This window comes from Oreochromis niloticus, linkage group LG4 (assembly GCF_001858045.2).
Source record: "Oreochromis niloticus isolate F11D_XX linkage group LG4, O_niloticus_UMD_NMBU, whole genome shotgun sequence".
Lineage (NCBI taxonomy): Eukaryota > Metazoa > Chordata > Actinopteri > Cichliformes > Cichlidae > Oreochromis > Oreochromis niloticus.
Window position 1 is genome coordinate 24,690,237 of NC_031969.2, and position 19,366 is coordinate 24,709,602.

At 40.1% G+C, this 19,366-nt stretch overlaps 1 protein-coding gene across 1 annotated transcript in view; it reads right to left on the minus strand.

Moving 5' to 3' along the window:
* Nucleotides 1-12,464: 12,464 nt before the first annotated feature.
* The window catches only part of baiap3 (BAI1 associated protein 3), a 46,136-nt gene continuing 39,234 nt past the window's right edge, over nucleotides 12,465-19,366 (minus strand). Inside the window, exons 30-34 of the mRNA XM_013269596.3 lie at nucleotides 18,285-18,368; nucleotides 17,953-18,073; nucleotides 17,755-17,878; nucleotides 17,465-17,670; nucleotides 12,465-17,240 (exon numbers count right to left, since the gene is read on the minus strand). Coding sequence (XP_013125050.1) covers nucleotides 17,137-17,240; nucleotides 17,465-17,670; nucleotides 17,755-17,878; nucleotides 17,953-18,073; nucleotides 18,285-18,368 — 639 coding nt within the window. The 3' untranslated portion in view covers nucleotides 12,465-17,136. The remainder of the gene's footprint in view (nucleotides 17,241-17,464; nucleotides 17,671-17,754; nucleotides 17,879-17,952; nucleotides 18,074-18,284; nucleotides 18,369-19,366) is intronic.

Below are 19,366 nucleotides of genomic sequence, written 5' to 3' on the forward strand. Positions count from 1 at the left end.
ACATCTTGAACTTGAGTTACTCCAGAGCAGCTGTGCAGGAGAGGCAGACTTCAAGCTTAAATGGCTTGTACAAGAAAGCCTGAATAAATGCATGGGCCTCCATGTGCTTTCAATCAGATAAGAGTAAGTCCAGGGAGCAGGCATGGACTTCTCTCGGCATTCCTGTGCTGCTACACAAGACGGCTTTTGTCTTCCCTCCGTAGCTGTGGCCCCTATTTCACTGGGAGTGTTAGATGCGTGCTGTTTTTAAGATGCAAAAGGCTTTATCTGCTTGTGCCTAACTGGATCACACAGAAAGATGATGCGATTAGAGCCTACATCTACTGTAGATAATGGGCCACCCAGCTGTAGTATGTGGCATTAAATGCCATATAAATTTCAGAGAGTCAGTACTGCATCTGCATATTAAATAACCAACTTAAAGTTTTATTTAGCTGCACTTACATAATTATTACGTGCAACTTTTTATGTTTTGTTCACCTTTCTATAACGATTCCCTTTTGTGTGCCTAAGAAACTGCATCAGACAGCACATGTAAGTTAGAATTCATCTTGAGCTTTGCACCGTAGCATTCAGCTGGAGCTACAAGGGGTTAATGTTCTTTGCTGGGACACAGGGAGAAGTACTATCATTATATTCAAAGCCCTCTAGGGCATTTCTGAATTTCCAACACCTGGCTACATTAAATTCAAAGAAAATATGCTGCACAAGTAAAAAAAAAAAGATCGTTTACATTTCTGTGGTAGATGTAGTCTTACCTGCCAAGACTTTTAGCATCTCTTAATCACAAAGAAAAGGATGAAATACAATCTGGCCACTTGATTAGGTACATCTCACTAGTATTGGGCTGGACCCCCTTTTGCCTTATGAACTACCTTAATGTGTCATGATTTAGAAATAACAAGGCAGTGGAAACATTTTGAAAGTGAAAGCAGTTTGAGATTACTTGAGCTTTTTGACGTGGTGCGCTATCCCGCTGGAAGTAGCCATCAGAAGATGAGTACACTGTGTTCATGAAGGGATGGAAATGGTCAGCAGCAACACTCACAATCCAGCCTTTAACAAGCCTGCTGTGCAGTCAACTTTACAGTAAAAGTATAAGGATCACTTGCACATTTGATTATGTTATTTTTACCATATGTTCACTTTATTACTTCGATCTTGTATCCTGTGTTTTATCACTTTACTATTTTGTGTTCCTGCAGGGAATACAGATGGAAATTAACTAACAGCTAAATCTGGAATGAGGAATGTTTTTTTCTCATGAGATCAATGTTTTTGTGCATAGTCCCTAACAAATAACGAATAAAACTAAATTAACATAAAACATCTTTTCATATCTAGAAAGTACATCTTTCTTTTTAGTCAGAATTTCTTATTAGGTAATGTCTGCATATAATTGCAGCTTCTTTTTCCTTTTGACTCCTACTTCCTGATTTTCATACATTGGATCTAAATCTTCTGTCCATCAAATCAAAAGTCACACTTATGTTGTCAACTAGCTTTCATCACAAATTGCTGTTGAAACTGTAAATCTTTTTCCGTTTACGGTAACACACCTCCGGAGTTTTGCTGATGGATGAAGTCATCATGAAGTCTTTCCATCCCATTAATATCTGATGTCATTATGCTGGCGTTTATTTTTGCAGCATTCAGTTTTCCTTAAGTAATATTTCATTAAGTCTAATGGCTTGTTTACTAGTTTTGGCTCGACGAAGAGTGTGATGTATGGTTCTTTAAATGTTGTACACTACACTGCAGTTTAGCCGGGACAGAGATTTATGACACCGATTATTGTCTAAGTGTGCGCATACAAGACAAAAAAATGATTTTAAACTGAGGGGTAACTCTGTGTACGTGAGGCTCGTGAACTATTTTGAACTCAATTCACTGAGAACATCGAACATTTAATGGTTTCTACTTTTTTGTGTGCTCTATCCACCTGGGAAACTGAAGATGTAGATTAACACAGAGCCAGACTAACCTGTTTGTCATCTCCGTTCAGACATCTGCTCCTGCAATAACGGCGAGATAAATGTTAGATGAACAGACAGAGCATAGTTTTACAGTAGGGTTTCATCCTCAGATGATAAAAAAAACCCCAACCACTCCCCACTCTCCTCACTTCAAAGAGAGCAGTGCATTCTGGGGCAAACTGCAGGATTTTACTGTTGTGTAACAACCATGGGGTGTTTCTAGGATCTGAGTGAAAGGGAAGCTGTATCTGTGTGTGTGCGTATGTGCGTGCGTGTGTCTGTCTGGGTTGATATGTGTGAGCGTGTGGATGTTTGTATGCACTTGATCTGATAAAGTACAGTCTGTCTGTTCATGCACTGATTACCGAGGCTGTTTGGTATTTTCAATTGAAGCTTTGGGAGATGTGCATATAAGCAAAGACTGGCTAACCTCCGTTTACATTCACGTCAGTTGTTCAGCTTATATAAATGTTATTTCATGACATAATACATTGTTCTTTTTTTTGTCTTATTTCGACAGAGAATCCTTTGCTTTTACTGACAATCACTAAGCCTTAAAAATAAAGCATTGACACTAAAAGTTAGTGGAAGACCTGCTCACGTTTTTGTCTGATTTTGGATCATTTTGCTGTTAAAGCAAAGCTCCGCTGCTATGTGAGGAATCAGCCATGTTGTTAGTGGAATCCACTCAGGGGTATAGGATGAGACAGTGCTGGTGTTGCCAAATAGCAGGCATCTGGATTGAGTTTCATCACGCTGAGGCCTGGTCCTCAGCAGATGGTGCTCGCCAAACAAGCAACACTGATTAGAACCAGAGGGGCAGCCCTCTCACTTATGTGCACACATTTCATGCATGCTTGTCCAAAAGCCAGTTTTAATAACATGTAAGGAAAGTGAGTGCTGTACACGCCTCTGTGATCAGGGTAGGGGAAGCTTCATTTACAGTAAAAAGCTGGTGGTGACTGATTAACAGCATTGTCTTTCTGTTTCTGTTCACTTCATTGCGACCCTTTGAGTGCTGATTGTAGCCTTTACTGGCATTTTGGCTAAGAACAAAGTCTACAAATTTGTTTGCATGTTACGAAAGAATTTAGGGACAAATGGTCTTTGTCAAGCATGCCAGCAAGAACAAACAAGTACATTAACATAAAGAAATGCCTACTATTGAGCATGAGCGGGATCCCCGAGCTACATTTCCACTGGAATACAGGATGGCAATTTTTTTTTTCTAAATCTCACCACATGATGTCCACATGATATGAAAACACAGAGCAGTGCTTACCCACAGTGGCCACAGAGTTTTTTAACTGCGTGGGAGCTGATGAGAGCAGACTGTGAGTGTTGGCAGCTGCCATGGTGGTCCCAGGGACTCAATGATGGCATCCATTGGGGCTCTGAGCAAACTAAATAGGCTGAAGGTGGGTTTTTGGCTGAAGTCTAACTGTAGAGCATTTTGACTTGTCAAGGCCAAACAGTTTGCTTTGCAATAAACTGTCACCTTTGAGCCGTTTGTCTCCTTCTGTGTATGCATCTTTGTTCCAGTGAAAAACTCAAATATTATACCACTTACAATACAGAGAAAAGGGCTTTTTTAAATTTTTGAATTTCTTCAGCTATGTGGTCCCATACTGTGTTTAAGTGAGGCTGTTTATTTATTCAGACATGGCATGGCTGGAAGAATGTTTCGGAGACAACAGGACTATTTCTGACAGCCTCAGCTTTCCCCTTTGGCTCATGTGAAATCATTTGCATGTTTCAACACCAGTAAGACAAGCTAGGGTCTGTGCCTTTGTTCCCGCCTTTCGTGGTAGATTTCCTACCTACTCTGATAATCTGTTAAGAGGCGTCTAAAGTCAAGATCACAGGAGACTGCAAAACAAAACGTGGGACAGCTGAGCCGGCTGTAAAATACGTGTGATTGGACAGGATGTTAGGATAACATTTTAACAGCTGCTCCCGTCCATGAAAAAACACACAATTTGAAAGTGCCAACACCCCCATAACCGAGACCCCATCCACCTACTCTCCACCACCCAGGGAAAGTTGATTTGGCTTATGTGGAGGTCTGGGGGCATGGGAGAGAGGCTGACATTTATACGCTGCACCCACAGGCCGAGAGACCGCAGATTTGTGTTAGATTTGTGTTTCTTACCCCTATTCTCTTTTGGGAGGATTCTTTGAGTCTATTCCCACAGCCTCCATGCAAGAGGTCCGGTCTGGAAAGAGAAAGGGGGGCACTGTTTACAGCTGTACCCTCTACCCTGTGAACCTCGACTTTATGGCACTTTCAGGAAGTGCTGCAGAAATAGTCCCCATTATCGCAGATCTCCTCGGCGTCCATGAAGAAATGTGTGCTATTTTATTTCATCTGAGATTGTTGAGGATATGCGTTTCCCTGTTCAATACAGTTATATTTCACCACTTCATTTGCACACTGCATTGTTCAGTCATCCAGCTAATGCATGCAGTGAAAGAGGGCATGAGATCCTTCATGTGAGCTGACTGGAAATCTTCCAAGGAAACGGAATAGCTGGCACTGAAAAACAAGACAGCTCTTTACAGCTCTCACGTACACTTTATGAATTTGCAGTCATACAAAAGCCCCCGAGGGACGAGAGAGGAAACACATTGTGGTGGAGTCTGCTTCAGCAGCCAGCGTTTCCTGTATGAATCATCACAAGCTTGTGAAAGTTATAAAGGAGCAGCAAAGGTTCGGTACACAATTTATATCTTGTCCAAAAAAAAGTTGGGGAAGTGTGAAAAGTCTGCTGACCTTGAAATGAACCAGGAGATTTCAGCTGCAGTGACTGGTCACATTCTCCCTCTTTCACCGCTGGTGGCCATGGATACAGTTGTCTTTATTAGTTAGTCACCTTCAAAGACTTCAAAGATGGAGCTGTGGGCACTTTCGCTTTAAGACTGACCACTTGACCCTCAGATGCCCTGCTCGTGGAGAGCTGTGATAGGAAATGAACTGAAGATTAGTCTGCCTACAATCAGTCAGGGGATAAAAAGAGGCTTTACACCAGAGGATATTAGCCTTTGCAACAAGAAGCGAGAAGAATACACCGGGCACTCAGAGATAAATACTAGGGTGGTGGTCCTTCAGATTCAATTAATACTGACTTTGGGTGGCACGGCGGCTACTTTGAAGAATTCAGACTTTGGTTCTGTTATTTCTTGCCTGTGAAAAGGGCAGCGGTGACAACGAATGAATAACAAGAGGTCTAAACAACTCTGGTCAAAATGTCATCTTTAATGTCACCCCAGGCATTGGTGCAATGGTGTGCATTCTTTGATATGCATGAGATACAGATCCATTCTTTTGGATGCGTTCCCACCTTCTTGCTCTTTCGTGAAATTAGAGTGAGTGCGCTTTTTTTCTTCCCCATTTTTTAAAGGAAGTGAAAAAACGTTCATTGCATCCATCAACACAGCCAGCATGAGCCAGAAAGAGGAAAGGTTTAGGTTTGCTTGTGCAGTTGTAGTAAAAGTAAGACTGCGTCACATCGTATGACTAATGTGATGAAAAATAGATTTAGTGCTGGATAAAAATTATTCACTTTGAACTGTTTTATCAATGCCAGATTACTGGCATGATCCCTAAATGCAGTTCTCCTTAAAGCCTGCCAATGTTCTCTCTCAGTGCCAAAGCAAACAGCATGAATAAGTGCACATTGTGTTGAAATAGTGTGTTTTTCTAATTAATGCTATTGACTGCATTGAAGGAATGAGGTATCGAAAGCTATTAGGGAAACACACAACAATTAAAAAGTCGTTTATTTCGCTTTGCTCTCATAATAAGCAGACCAGAAGTATAAACAAGTACCCCTAATTGTAAATGAAACTACGAAAATAAAAACATCCTTGTGGTGAGATATGTTTCCTCGTGCATTTAAAACCTTAAACACAACCTGCATTTAAATCCAAAATTAAAATCACACACATTCCACTGAAATGACCATTTATGGTATGTGTTTTTCTACCAAGCGCTATATTTCCCACTGATGTTTGCAGCGCCACACAGCGTGGCGAGTTATGCACAATCTCGCGTCTAGCTCAGGTTTTAAATCTCAAACTTTCCGTCATTTACCATTTTACATCTGCTCTGAACCATATGTTCGCTGATGAACATTAAATTTTAGCGGCATCTTACTGATGAAGACTTGCTCGAAGAAATCAGCAGCTTGAGGCCAGCCTTGCATGTAAAGTCCTGCCAAGCAGCAAATTATGTTGGCCTCCTGTTAAACTACAGGCTCATTTTAAGACTACCAGCAAAGTTAGGAACAGTTAGTCTCTCCATTAAGACGCACTGCCAAGAGAAAATCAAGCATGAATGCCCATACTGTAGACAAAGGAGAATACCAGGGGGAGATAACAATGTTTAATGCTCACTTTCAGTCATATAATTACTGTACCAACGTGTTTTTTTCCAGCGTTGTGATTTGTTTGGGAGCTTTGCGTAAGTACATACTGCTGTGGAAGTATAAGTCTTTTATAATGTTGCAGAAATAGCTGGGGATAGATGTGCGTGTTTGAGACCAACTCAGTGAACTGCGGTTAGTGTGCTCCCCGCACTGAGTGGATAAACAGAGGATTCATGTGGACATGCCCTGCCACAATAATGACTTCTTCACAGAAAGAAGAAAGAAAACCGTTCTGTTTTTATTTAAGTCCCAAAATGAACATCCTTCACCGACATCAAAGCACAGGGCTGGCCTGCCTCAACTGTGAGCTCCTGTCTCTGCTTTCTAGGCTCTGGGTTTGTGCAGCTGACCTCCTCAGTCCATGGTCTACCAGCAAAGGAGTCATTCACATGCAAGCTGTCTAGTAATTCCTGGAGTATGATTAGAAAAAAATCATCTGATAGCCTTTTTCAGTTATCATAAGTCAAAAAAGGCCAGAATGCTCATTGTGTGCTGAGGCACTGCACATTTTTTTGTGTATACAATCTATTGTTTAGCTGTCATAACTAATTATTTACAGCTCTTCAAAGCTTACAGCACAATTACTGTGTGAACACAATGGAGACATTTGAACAAGAGCACGAACAGAAAGATGGAGTGAAGGCTTTGAGGCAGACTCTGCGAGGGCACCAGCAGGGGAGGAGCGAGACAGCGGGGTGTCTCCTTGATTAGTTTGTTCTTTAAACTACTTCCAACTGTCACTCCTTCAAGTGAAGAATGAGGAAAAGTTAATTATTATTGCAACCCGGGAGTCATGTCATGTGGAGCAACTGTGGACAAAGAAAACAACAACATAATGCACAACAGAGAGAGAAGAGGGGAGTTCAGTGGCGTGCGAGTACATTGTGGAGACACAAGGTTAAACACAAATGTATTGAAGTGTCAAATAATATTGTGTATGTTGTGTAGGTTACTGATATTCTGACTTCTTTTTGTAACTGAATGGAAGAATTTTCTGGCCACTTGGCAGCAACTTTAACAAACCACTGGCATTTTAATATCTTTTAAATTCATAGGTAACTTATTGCAAATTCCTTCCTGCTCTTTCACAAATGTCTCAGGAAAATAAATATCTAAATGCTCTGCATCACTAGGGCTGAGGAATTTAGCAGGACAAAAAAACAAACAAAAAAAACAAAACAGTTACCTGGTTTAAACTTTGTTTGAATGCTAGATGAAAATGGACAACCAGCCATTCCCAATTTTAAGCCCCCCAACGCTCCTTTTAATCTAAAAAACCTTCTGCAGGCAACCCAAACATTTGATAACACCTCTGATCATCAAGCAAGTCAAAAATGAAGTCTGGGTTTTTTAAAAAATTCATTTTATTCTTATAATAATTTACCTCTTGAAGTCTATTCTACATTAATGACTGTGCTTCCAGCACCATCGATTTAGTTCTATCACAATTAAACATATTGTTTTTAAAAGCACAAAATTTAATGTAATTTAAAACCACAACTTTCAATAGTTTTCATTCTTTTAAAATAAAAAAAAATGTGTCACTTTTGAGCAAACATAAGTTTTATTATATTTATTTATTTCAAATGATGTCAGCAGTACTTTCGCGACCCATCAGGGGGCCGAGCTCCGAACAGTTTACTTAACCCTTGTGAAGCGATCTGGGTCACATTTGATTACTTAATTATTTGCAGTCTAAATTTGAATGTGTCCTGATGCATCCCTGACAAGTACAGATCAAGGAAATATGTCATCACCTCAGTACTCTGAGGCTGGTGTGGCAACACTACCGGCAGTAATTTGTATTTATGTAAATACATGCGCACTAGCTTTTGAAATATTTCTGTTTTATTATGTAGCCTGGGGGTTGCGTCAAGAAGGGCATCCGGAGCAAAAGTCTGTGCCAAATCAAACATGCAGATCCCTCCATTGTGGCAACCTCTCAGGAAATGGGGGTATTTAGCCTGTGCAAAATAAACCTGATTAGATTTCTTTCACTTTCTAAAAACACTGTTTCTTGGGAAATGCTTAACAGACACAGGTGTGAACAGTGATGTATCTTGGTAGTTGTTTCAAGGTAGTTCACTTGTTTGAGGTGAGGCCACAAGAAACTGGTAATCAAACAATATAGCACAGCTTTAATAGTTTAGAAGATCTTTATTTAATGGCTGGATCTGAACTTTGCTGGCTTTACTCGCTTTGCTGGTAAGCCACGGTGGTTGGCACTTGTCACCCTTTGCCCTAAGTGGTGACCTACATGCTTGCACTAACGTCACGGACAGGATAACATGAATGCATGAGGATAATAGCTCAAAATAGCATATTGCTCTTCATAGTGACCGGAGCACAGGCATTTCTGTGGTCAGGGAAGTGAGGCTCATGTTTTGTATCTCATTAAATGAGTGTTACTAAAAGGGGGGATAATAATAAAGCCATATTGTTATTGGCTCAGATCATCTATAAACATTAGAAATGTGTTATTATTGGATGAACACACTGCAATGGTGCCTGGCTATATTCTTGTAGGCCTAAACTTGTTCTTCCAAATCTGGGGTCAAATCCAGGCTTTGGGTTTCCCTTGTAGTTCATTTTAATAATTTAATAATGCTATGAATTATGGGTAATGCCCCGACCACCAGTTGCTCCCGATTCTTGGATTCTGACCTGGTGGAAACACACGACTCGAGACGGACTTCTCAGTTCAAGAACTTCTTTATTCACCCATGTACAAAGGGAGATGTGCACAGCGCGAAGCCTCCTGCAGATCTGAAGGGCAGATCTTTGAAATGTTACATTTCAAAGTTCCTTATTCAGCGCCTACTTTTCCTGTTATTTAGTACTCTGTGTTCCCGTACCCTTCATGCACAGTTTTGATCAAAACATTTCCTCCTTCCTTTAACATTCTTATCTTTTCCTTTTACGGTCTTACCCGACGATTCATCTCTCCTTCTCTGCACATGTCTTCATTTTCTATGCACGTGGGTGCTGCATGTGGGGTCTCTAAATAAGCTAAGCTCTCTACCTAGTTCTACGTTTTTGATCTATACTTATCAAGATGTGTTAGAAGGCAGTTAGTGCTGCCCTTTTCACCCACTCCTGTAATGCTATTTCTGCACCCTTTCTTAAAATGCACTCTTTCCTATAATGCTATTTTTTTGTTGTAACTACTTGCTCCTGCAGTTAAAAAGGGCCTGCTAGCAGTATAATACTATATACAGATCCACAGTAATTCTTTTAAAAAGTGTTGGTGGGACTGTAGACTTAAGAGAGTCCTCAAGCACTTAGTGCTTGAACATTGGGTTAAAGGTAATGTATATGTCAAAACCCACGTGTCTATATTGATGGACCAGGAATAGACTCGCTCCCTCACTCTATAGAGATCAGTCGATACAACTTTGTGTGAAGATGATTCTGCGATGGGTCTCATTAAAAAGCTCGCTGGCTTTGGCCCAAACACTGTCCTATTTGCATTCCTCATAGGCAAGCTGTCCAATATTATCTCTACTCACTCCATCACAGGCCCCTGAAACCACAAAGGACTTGCTGTGTTGGCTTCTTCCCACATCATATTTGCTGGAGAGGAGAAGCCAGACAGAGCTGCCTAATAATGCTGACGCCACACCAAAGGATGCACCTGCAGTCAACAGGTGTTTTTGTCCTCAGCCTGCGAGGAGCCTTCCTTTATTCTGAGGAAAGCTTCTGAGGTGCTGCCAGTGTGCTGTGTCTATATATATTCACATTTTCCGTGAAGCCTCAAAGGTGGATCTTTCTCTGGAAGCGATTCAGATGTGAATTCCTTTCATTGATTAAAGTGGAAGTTTTTAAAGATTTTTTAAAATAACTCAAGCAAGCAAGCGCATGCTGGTATACATGACAGATTGTTTAAGCTGAATTAATAACCTCCCTCTCCTCCATCAGCACATGTGTCAAGCTACATAACTAAACCTGTGATGTCAGTCTAAGAAAGCCATACAGTGCCTTCTCTGGAAACCTGCAGGTGTGAAATCTTACATCTCAGACAAACAAAACAAAAGTGTCTGCGTGGGGGATCCAGGCTGACCTGCTGCAGTGGGAGGAGACGGCCTCTGCAGTGTAACATTACTGTGTGGAGGATTAGGGTTGTTTGAGGGAAGATAAGAGATTGTGGGATCAGTGCGCTGTTAAATGTATCTGCCAGAGCCGGCAGAGGAGCTACAGCAATGCGGAGACTCTGCCAACATTCCTGGGGATCAACACAAGCTAAATGCTCCCACCTCTCTCCTCCACGGCCAGAAGTTAAAGAAAACCTGATAGATGGAGCTCACTGGAGCTTCCAGCACACTATACTGTCTTCTTATGTCTCTATTGCTTTGTTTTAAATCAGGTTACTGACCAAAAATAAAAAACTAAACTCTGTTGTTGGAAAATACTTACACTGTAAAAAATGCCCCTGATAAAGAACAATACTGGCAGGAAAACACATCACAAAAATGGTATTATAGGCCTATTCTATGAATGAATATGGACTATACTTTATGATACTGTCTGTTTGGTTGGTATTAAGTGTACTGATGTTTCTCCGCAAAGTTTATTACTGTAAAATATAATCGCACTCCCTCCCCCTGTACTCAGCAACTGTTGCCCATTCCTTGCATTGCAAGGGGACAGAAGTCTGAATGTATTCATTGCTAATGTCATTCACAGTGGCCCACTGGCAGCTATACCTTAACACTGTTCTTGGTCACACAAACAGTGCAAACTGCATCACGCTTCCACAACAAAGTCTACATATATTGTATTAAAAAAGTAAAGTAGCTTGCTCTTATTTTCTTTTACCATAAAGGCCACCAATCTAGCAGTATAGCAGATTAATTTAGGAAATGTCCTGGGTTTTCGTAGCAATTTGTTACATTGTAAGTACTTTTACTCATGTACTTCTACACCACTAAAGCTCAAAGAGCAACATTATTTCTCTCATCTCTGTCTCTCTCTTTGGTCCATTAAGATTTATTTAAGATTTGTCACACAAACATGATGATAACCAATAATACCGTGCATTTTCCCACAATTAATTACATTTGCTTTTTATATTTTGACTGAATCAAATCACTAGCCACTGCAGCCGGCGCTTATGTCTGTGTGTCTGAAAACACCATGCCCCAACACCCAGCGTCACCGGTTGAAGGCTGTCTACAATCAGACATTGAGTCCTTTTGATAGAGGAAGAACCTTAAAAGGATAAAGTAGTCACTTCTTATTCTGTGCTCCTATCACAAAGTAAACAATCAAGTGACATCAGGCCTAGGGCGACCCCTATAAGGCTGAGTAAGGATTTGTAAAGTTACGACTACATCTAGTGGTTAGAACTGGAAATCCTTGGGACCATTTCTGTCTACTGAGCACCTCTCTCACACAAATGCATGTTATCGCGCAAACACTGAATATAGCTTGTATTTTACAATCCAGAATAGATGACAGTCAACCAGCGAGAGCATTAATAATCTGTACGTCGGCTCACAGGTGCACGGAGACATTAAAAGACCAGGGAGCTGTCATATGCACCGACAGATGTAGTGAGCGCTGGCACTGACTAGAGGGCATAATGTCTGCATTAGATGACAAGTTCCTCTCCACACCTGAGCCAGCATGCAATTCAATACCCTTCAGTCATCACCAGGCTTCTAATTTAGAAGGTATCGACTAGTGTTCAGTAGAGCACAAGCACTCGCAGACATTCATGTCCTCCAGCTGTGAGAAATTCTTGTCTAATCTACTATCACAGCAGCTCCCTGAGAAATGCGAACAGCAAGGCGATTGTGTCGAGGTATGTTTCCCTGGCTGTGGAATATGATTTCTGTGGTCGTATGCGGTTTTTCTGCAGGGCTGCTGCTGCGTTACAAGGTGCATTTGATCTTCATGTAACTGCTGCCAAGGGGACGTAAAATATTAAAGGTCACTGAAAGCCAGGGACACAAAACTTGGGTGGGGGTGGGGTAGGAGGGTGAACAAATAGGTGTGAGCCTACAGCATCTCTCCACACTGACACAGATACAGCAAATGCTATCTAAGTGACGGCACTGAGTTTAAAGTTAAATACAATCTTTATTGGGTATGTAGACATTTCCCAAAGGTATAATCCAATAAACAGCAACACAGGCATTTACAATTCAAGGACAAATAATTCACTTTCACAATAACAAATTGAAAGAGTTTTGCCTCTTGCAGATACTTTTCACCAGCAGTGCCTTTGAATCTAAACATCCAAAGAAGGTGCTCAACTCAGCAACATATCACATAATAGTTAAATAAAATGAGTCACTGGCAGCCGTGACACTAGGTCATAATGACGGTGTGTTGATTCACAGTCTGATGTCCTTTGCCACATTTCCTGTATATTCAGAACTAAACATTTTACATCGTTTTCAATGAACCAAACACTATGTTAACACTTTGACTTAACTGAACATTTAACGACCAAAATGTTTCCTTTGCTTCTGAATAATCAGCACAACAAATCCATAATAATACTGACCGGATCTGCCTGTCTAAGGGCAACGTTAGGAAATTTACAAAACTGTGACTGAGTATAGACAAATCTTTAATAACTGGAAAATATAGTTACTTTCTTCAACTGCATTCTGGAAAAAAAAAGTTTTTGCTTCTTTTTTTTAAATTTAAAATCGTCAGTGTTAGTTTTAATTTGACTGTAAATATGCAACTTACTCCTGCATGTTGATCCTACAATATAAGATTTATCTTATAATATCTGACTTTAAAATAGTTGCTTACGCTCAAAATGAGGTTGCATTTTTCTTTGTAAACATTTGGCCAGAAGAACTGGTTGGAAAATAATACAGAGAAAATATAATCGCAACACTGGTACTCACTCAAATATCACAGTTACATCCTTTTATCACGCCTATGAAAACCTGCAGACTTAACAGTGGAGATGCTGGGTGATTTTTTTTTTCTGCAACAACGCCAACACTATTCTACCTGAAATATCCTAAGAACTAAATGTAAAGGCAAGTGCTATTCAGATGGACTGAAAGCATTCCCAGCTCCTGTTTGTAAGGCAGGCTTATCGAACGCTTTAACAATGCCTGTAAATGCAGCACACTCTCCAGGCATAGATATGGTTTTTTGGGTGCTTCATCCTCACGACTCCACAGGTTAACGACAAAGCACTACACAAGCAGCTACTGTAAAGTTACATCACTATCAAAATGCTGTCGGTGTGAAGATTTTGGTGCTAAGTACTTGCTACTTGCTACAGTGTTTTTCAGTGTTTCTTCACTACACCTCTGTTACGACTCTGTGATCCCGCTGTCTCGTCTAAAAAAGGTGCCATTCGTAATTAGAACTGCGATTTTAATACTTCCCAATACCCTGACTGTATTCCTGTTTTTTTAAATGCTTTTAACATAGGTCTCAAATCCCCTCTGGGGTCACGTCAGGAAGGGCAACCGGCATAAAACACTCTGCCAGATCAAACATGCAGAGCTACCCGCTGTGGCGACCCCTTGTACCAAGGGAGCAGCTGAAAGTAGCTTTTCCAACAGCAGATGACTGTTCAGAGTTTCTAGTGCATTACAACTGTAAACCTTAAGCTACATTTTTGATATTAGGGGCAACTTCCTAGAAAAATAAAGCATTAAACCTCCAATTTAAAAGTTCTGGTTGTCAATGAAAATAATTAAAGGTACAGTACTCAGCAGAACTCTTGAACCACCCCTCACTTGTTTTTATTTTCCTTCCTTGCAGACTCAAGTGATCTTGAGCAATAGTTCTCCAGCCTTTCTGATGATCTTTCTGATTTTTTCTTTTGACATTGGCTGCTTGTTTGCTAAGCCACTTAACACTTAACACTATGAACCTATAAACTGACCCATTCAAGCATAAAAAAGGCTCATAACTCAAGGTGTGGAATTAGTGTTGAGTCAGACCTTAGCATTTTGACAGAGAAAAGAACAAAAAGCCTTGAATATATTTCAAGAAACCTGGAGAACTATTCCAGAAGACTACTTAAAGAAAAAACAAGAAAGCTGTCTAAGAGAATTTGGTTTGTGTCGAAGAATAAAGGTGGTCATAGCGAATACTGACTTTTAAAATATGTTGTTTTTCCAGGTGTGATAGGACATGTTTCAACAAATGTCTGCATGTATTTCCCATGTACCTAGCAAAAGTCAAATAAATGAGGGGTGGCTGATTTCTTTGCAAAGTACTGCGCTCGTTTTCAATGTTTTGTTCCTTTTTTAAAATTTTGTTTGCTGAAAGATGGCTCGGGTTGTTGATATTATTCTCAATGTCACCAGACCTCTAACACTAAAGCCTGAAATTAAGCTCATTAATGCACAACCTCACCTTTAAAAGTAAATATGAGGTTTACTAAAAAAGCCTCTTTTTAAAAGCATAATTGGCTAATTTTTTATTTCAACCTCCCTAGGAAACGAGCCCTTTAGAATTAAATGAGTGTGAAATTGAGAATACTCCATTATTATATTGAAATATTTGCGTTTTTTTTTTTTTTTTAATAAAACGGTTTGTTAATCTTTAAGTTGCATAACAATATAACAACAATCCCATGTGGTTAACAAGATAAACAGTGGCTGGATTTCTGGGTGTGGTTTAACCCTCATCTTAACATCCTAACCTCTCAGTTACTGGCACAGCTTTGAGAGACTGGCTAGTGTTATTTCTGTCAGCCATACGAGAGCAGCTGCTGGTAAGGAGGGCTTTCTTTACCCCTTAAGTATAATTAAGCCACTGCGCAGGTTCATTAACCTTATTTTCTTTTGACCTCAAGAGATTAAACTTCAGAACATGACATAATGTTAATTTCTTTTCCTCGCAAAAGGACTACGATGAGTAGGAGTTCAAATTTGATCAATGGAGATCTTGTGATGTTTGATGGCTTTCTGAACACTACTGTTTCACCTAATGAATATTTTTTAACCTCTTTCATCGGGGCTTAGGGCCACACACTGTGTCACAAAGTGTATTACTTTTTGAGGATGTCAGGGGATATATTCCCCCAACCATTAAAATGCTAGCAGAGTAGTAAAGAGTAATAGTTATTAAGTATTTCACATGTACTCGGTTGAAAAAAAAAAGCAATTCCCCGTGGCTTTGCAGATGCAGTGAAAGTCTTTTGGTGGTGAGTGGGCTTGATTGCATGATTTTCCACACTTGAGAAGATGTGGATAAAAGCATTACTAAGGTAACAGAGAGGGACACCACTTTTTACCATTGCTCTCCTGACTGTGCTTTTCGATAGCTCACTCCGAGATTAGAATTTTGAATGTGCAGCGAGTTCAGTGTTGCTGTTTTCATAAGCTCAACTCTCCATCTCCCAAACACGCTGCCTCGGATATCAGATCGTAATAATAAGTGACTAATAAGTCGACGTGTGTGACGCATTAATGCAACAACACTCCCTACCATAAACCAGACTTCTTAATAACGCTGAACTTCGGGAGTACAAATGTTATTAGGAGTTATTTCCTCCTTGGGATATCTGCTGTCTAAATGAACCAACTGTCTGTTTAACAGGAACCTCTTATACTCTTTCTCAACTGCATCTTTATTCTTGGACTCTATTAAAGTATCTCTGGATGAACAAGCTCTTTAAGCTCCTCTCACTTTGCCAACTTTCTACTGATTGGCTGCCTCTTGGAAACAAAAGCTTTGTACATCTGATGGGGAAAGCTTCTATGCTGAGATGACCATATTATAGATATCCCTCTCAGTGACATCATGTCAGATCGAAAAGCAGAAAAAACTGTCTGAAATTGAGTGTTAGGGATTGCCTACACATATGATGCCCTCATAATCTGAAAGTTGGTCCATATTTTAATGAGCATCCAACTAAATGCACAAACACAACCTTTTGTACACGGAGGATACATTTGTTTCTGGCGCTATGTCTGTAAAGTTAATCTGTCAGTTGAAAAAGTGGTGTCGCACAAAATACGGGAAGGAGTTCAAAGGATAGATCTTTCCAGCACTAAGGTAGCACTGTCTTTGGTCTCTTCACTGACCCATCACAATCTTTGTGAGGAGCAATCTGAAAAGTTGAATGAACCCGAGCTGTGGCGTGTGCCTCAGGGGAACGTTAAGCTTCCCTGCTGCTCCTCCTGCTGCTGCTGAGTGAATGACTGGTGCAGTTTCCCAAAGCTGTGCATTATGTTTTCATGAGTTCTATTACAAATTTCTATTTAAAACTTCACTTATGAAATGGAAACTAAATGCGGGTTCAGGCTTTAACTTTCTTAATAGTCCTTCCCACAATTTATCTCCACAAAGTCCATGAAGAATGTCAAACTCCCCTTCAACTAATGAGCATATCTGAGGTATAGACTTTGACTAATTACTATTCGATGTGTAAGCTACTTCCACAAAATAGTTCTAAAATGTTAAATCTATCATATCAAAGAGTATACAACAAAGATAACGATTACCTCATTACAAAAAATATAGACTAGTAACATTTAGGATCAGCTATCCACTGAATTCTAAAATATAGTTTAACTGAGACAGCATCGAGTTGCACAGTGACAGGACGTTCATTCAGTAAGAAAACGGAAATATGCTTCACTGTCTTCCTTTTCTTTTCATTTTGGTATAATTACTGAACAAACAATACATCAGGGAGGGGAAAAAATTATTTCAATAGTGTAAACATTGTACCAGTACAAAAGCACATGTCGCAAGACGTGGTCAGAAAACACCAACACAGGCAGCGCTGTCACCCTTTACTCTTCCTCCATTGACTTCTCAATCTCTTTCAGCCTGCGGACAAACTCCTGAGCCTCCCGGTCCCCGACGCGAGCTTCCAGCATCCCCATGATTGGCTTCTCTGGAGGCGAGAGAAAACAGATGAGCACAGTTTCTACACCTGACACAAATATCTCTTGATTGAATGGCTTTTCATGCTGCATTGAAGAAGTAATTGGAAACCCAGACTTACACCCCCTGGTCTTCAAGAAGCAAATATTATGTTTGAGTAAACAAAACAAGTAAAAAAAAAAAAAAGCAAAAAAATGAAACAAAATAAATGAAACAGCCCGGAGCCGTATGTACCGCTGGGTTTACTGCGAGACAGATGCAGAATGACAGGCTGGACGCTCTTGCCAGCCGCTGAGGCGTTCGGTCTCCCCGGCCAGCAGAAGTCGCTGAGAGGAGCGACGGCTTCTCCAGCGAAGTCGTTGGTGGAGAGCCAATCGTAGTCCATCACAGTAAAGGTCAAACAGGCAAACCTGTGCCTGTACTGTTCAGGACTCACGTGGCTGGAAGACAATGGAATCAAACAAATCAGCCACAGGGTGTGTGCATATAAACAGGGAGACCTAAAAAAAGGGCAGAGTACTCACAAGTAAAAGAGCTCATCAAACACTGGGTGCAGCGTCTTAAGCTTCACTTGCGTGCGTTGACTCTTGGCCATAGGGAAGAGGTGGTGAGGACATAGCTCCACTATGACGAAGGGATCACTCAGACCTGAGGAAGTAGTGCGTTCAACTTTAATATTTAATTTAAGACAAAAGTTTAAATTCATAAATTCACATATTTACCATTGGCATCCAGTGCAATGATATCGGCAGCATGCAGGATCTCCACTGTCAGCCGCTGCTCTGGAGCATCATAGTAGCACTTCACGCTGATCCGACCGTAACGTGTATGTTTGAGAGTTTTCTGCAACATTAAGTATTGACAGAAATATTCAGCATGCAACCGTCCACATTTCGCGGGTTGTGTCATGTCTTCAAAGGGCTGACAAGAAGGCAGATTTTTAATCAGAGGTATAACAACAGAAGAAAGAGCGCTCTGCTGTCCAATCAATACTTCTTTCTTCACTTCAAAGGAGAACAAAATGAGATTGTCAGTCTTGTAGGTTGAAACGCACCTGGTGGGAAATCTTCTCCAGATAGTACTGTTCAATCAGCTCAAAGGACGAACATTTATTCAGCCTCAGCTCCTCATCCAAGACCTAAAACAGCATCGAGATTGTCACAAAGCGATCAATGGCATGATGGATAAGGCAACATAAATCTGACCTTAAACCCACTTATCAAGATACCAGGAGCCAGACTAGTAGATGTACTAGTAGATGTTCACCACTAAAAGTGTATGTAATGGACAAAGTGCAGAAATTTGCTTCTTTTATAAATCTTTGGACTTTACAGAAAGTGGAACTTGTAGAGTTTAACAATTTAGCAGAGCATCTGTCATGTAAACAGAAATATTTTAGAAATCTTTCGAAAACTTTAAAACTAAAAACTATATCACTTATTAGCCAAATAAGAAACTGAATTCAGATTTTTATACCCAAACTAAACTTCTCTGGAAACTTAGAAATTAATCAAGTGTTTTAATGACATTTTTTTTTAATAAATAATGTATTTTACTGTTTTTTTTTAAATGCTGCAGTTTTATGCAACATTTTAGCATTAAAAATATTATTTTAATTAAAGACCTTGCACATACTGGTGGATTAACCATTACAGAAACATAAAAATATTATTATTATTATTTGGTAATTACCACCAATGACAATTTAGGGCAGCTGTGGCATATATACATAAACCTGGCATTGGGTGGTGGTCTAATAATTTGGTTAAGCACTGTAGAAAATTTCCTTGTTTATGGAATCATGAACAGAAGAAAAATGCCAAAAATGTAAAAGTAAAAGTAACCAAAGCCATCAACTCTGTAAGCTCAGGGTAAAAGTTAAGGCAGTTTTAAGACTGGAAGACAAACATGAACCATAAGCAAAACAGACGGACCACCTGCCAAAATAAGTGTAATATTAAACAAGTTTTGTGAAAATTGCCTGTTTTGTTGCACTTTTTAAAATCTCAACTTCATCATATCATGTGTATGCATGGTCTGCAGTGTGCGCAACACTTTTCATGCACTTTTTAGTTTATAAAAATCAGGTTATGTTTGGGAAAAGATGTACATTACTTATACAGCCGGCTCCTGGTT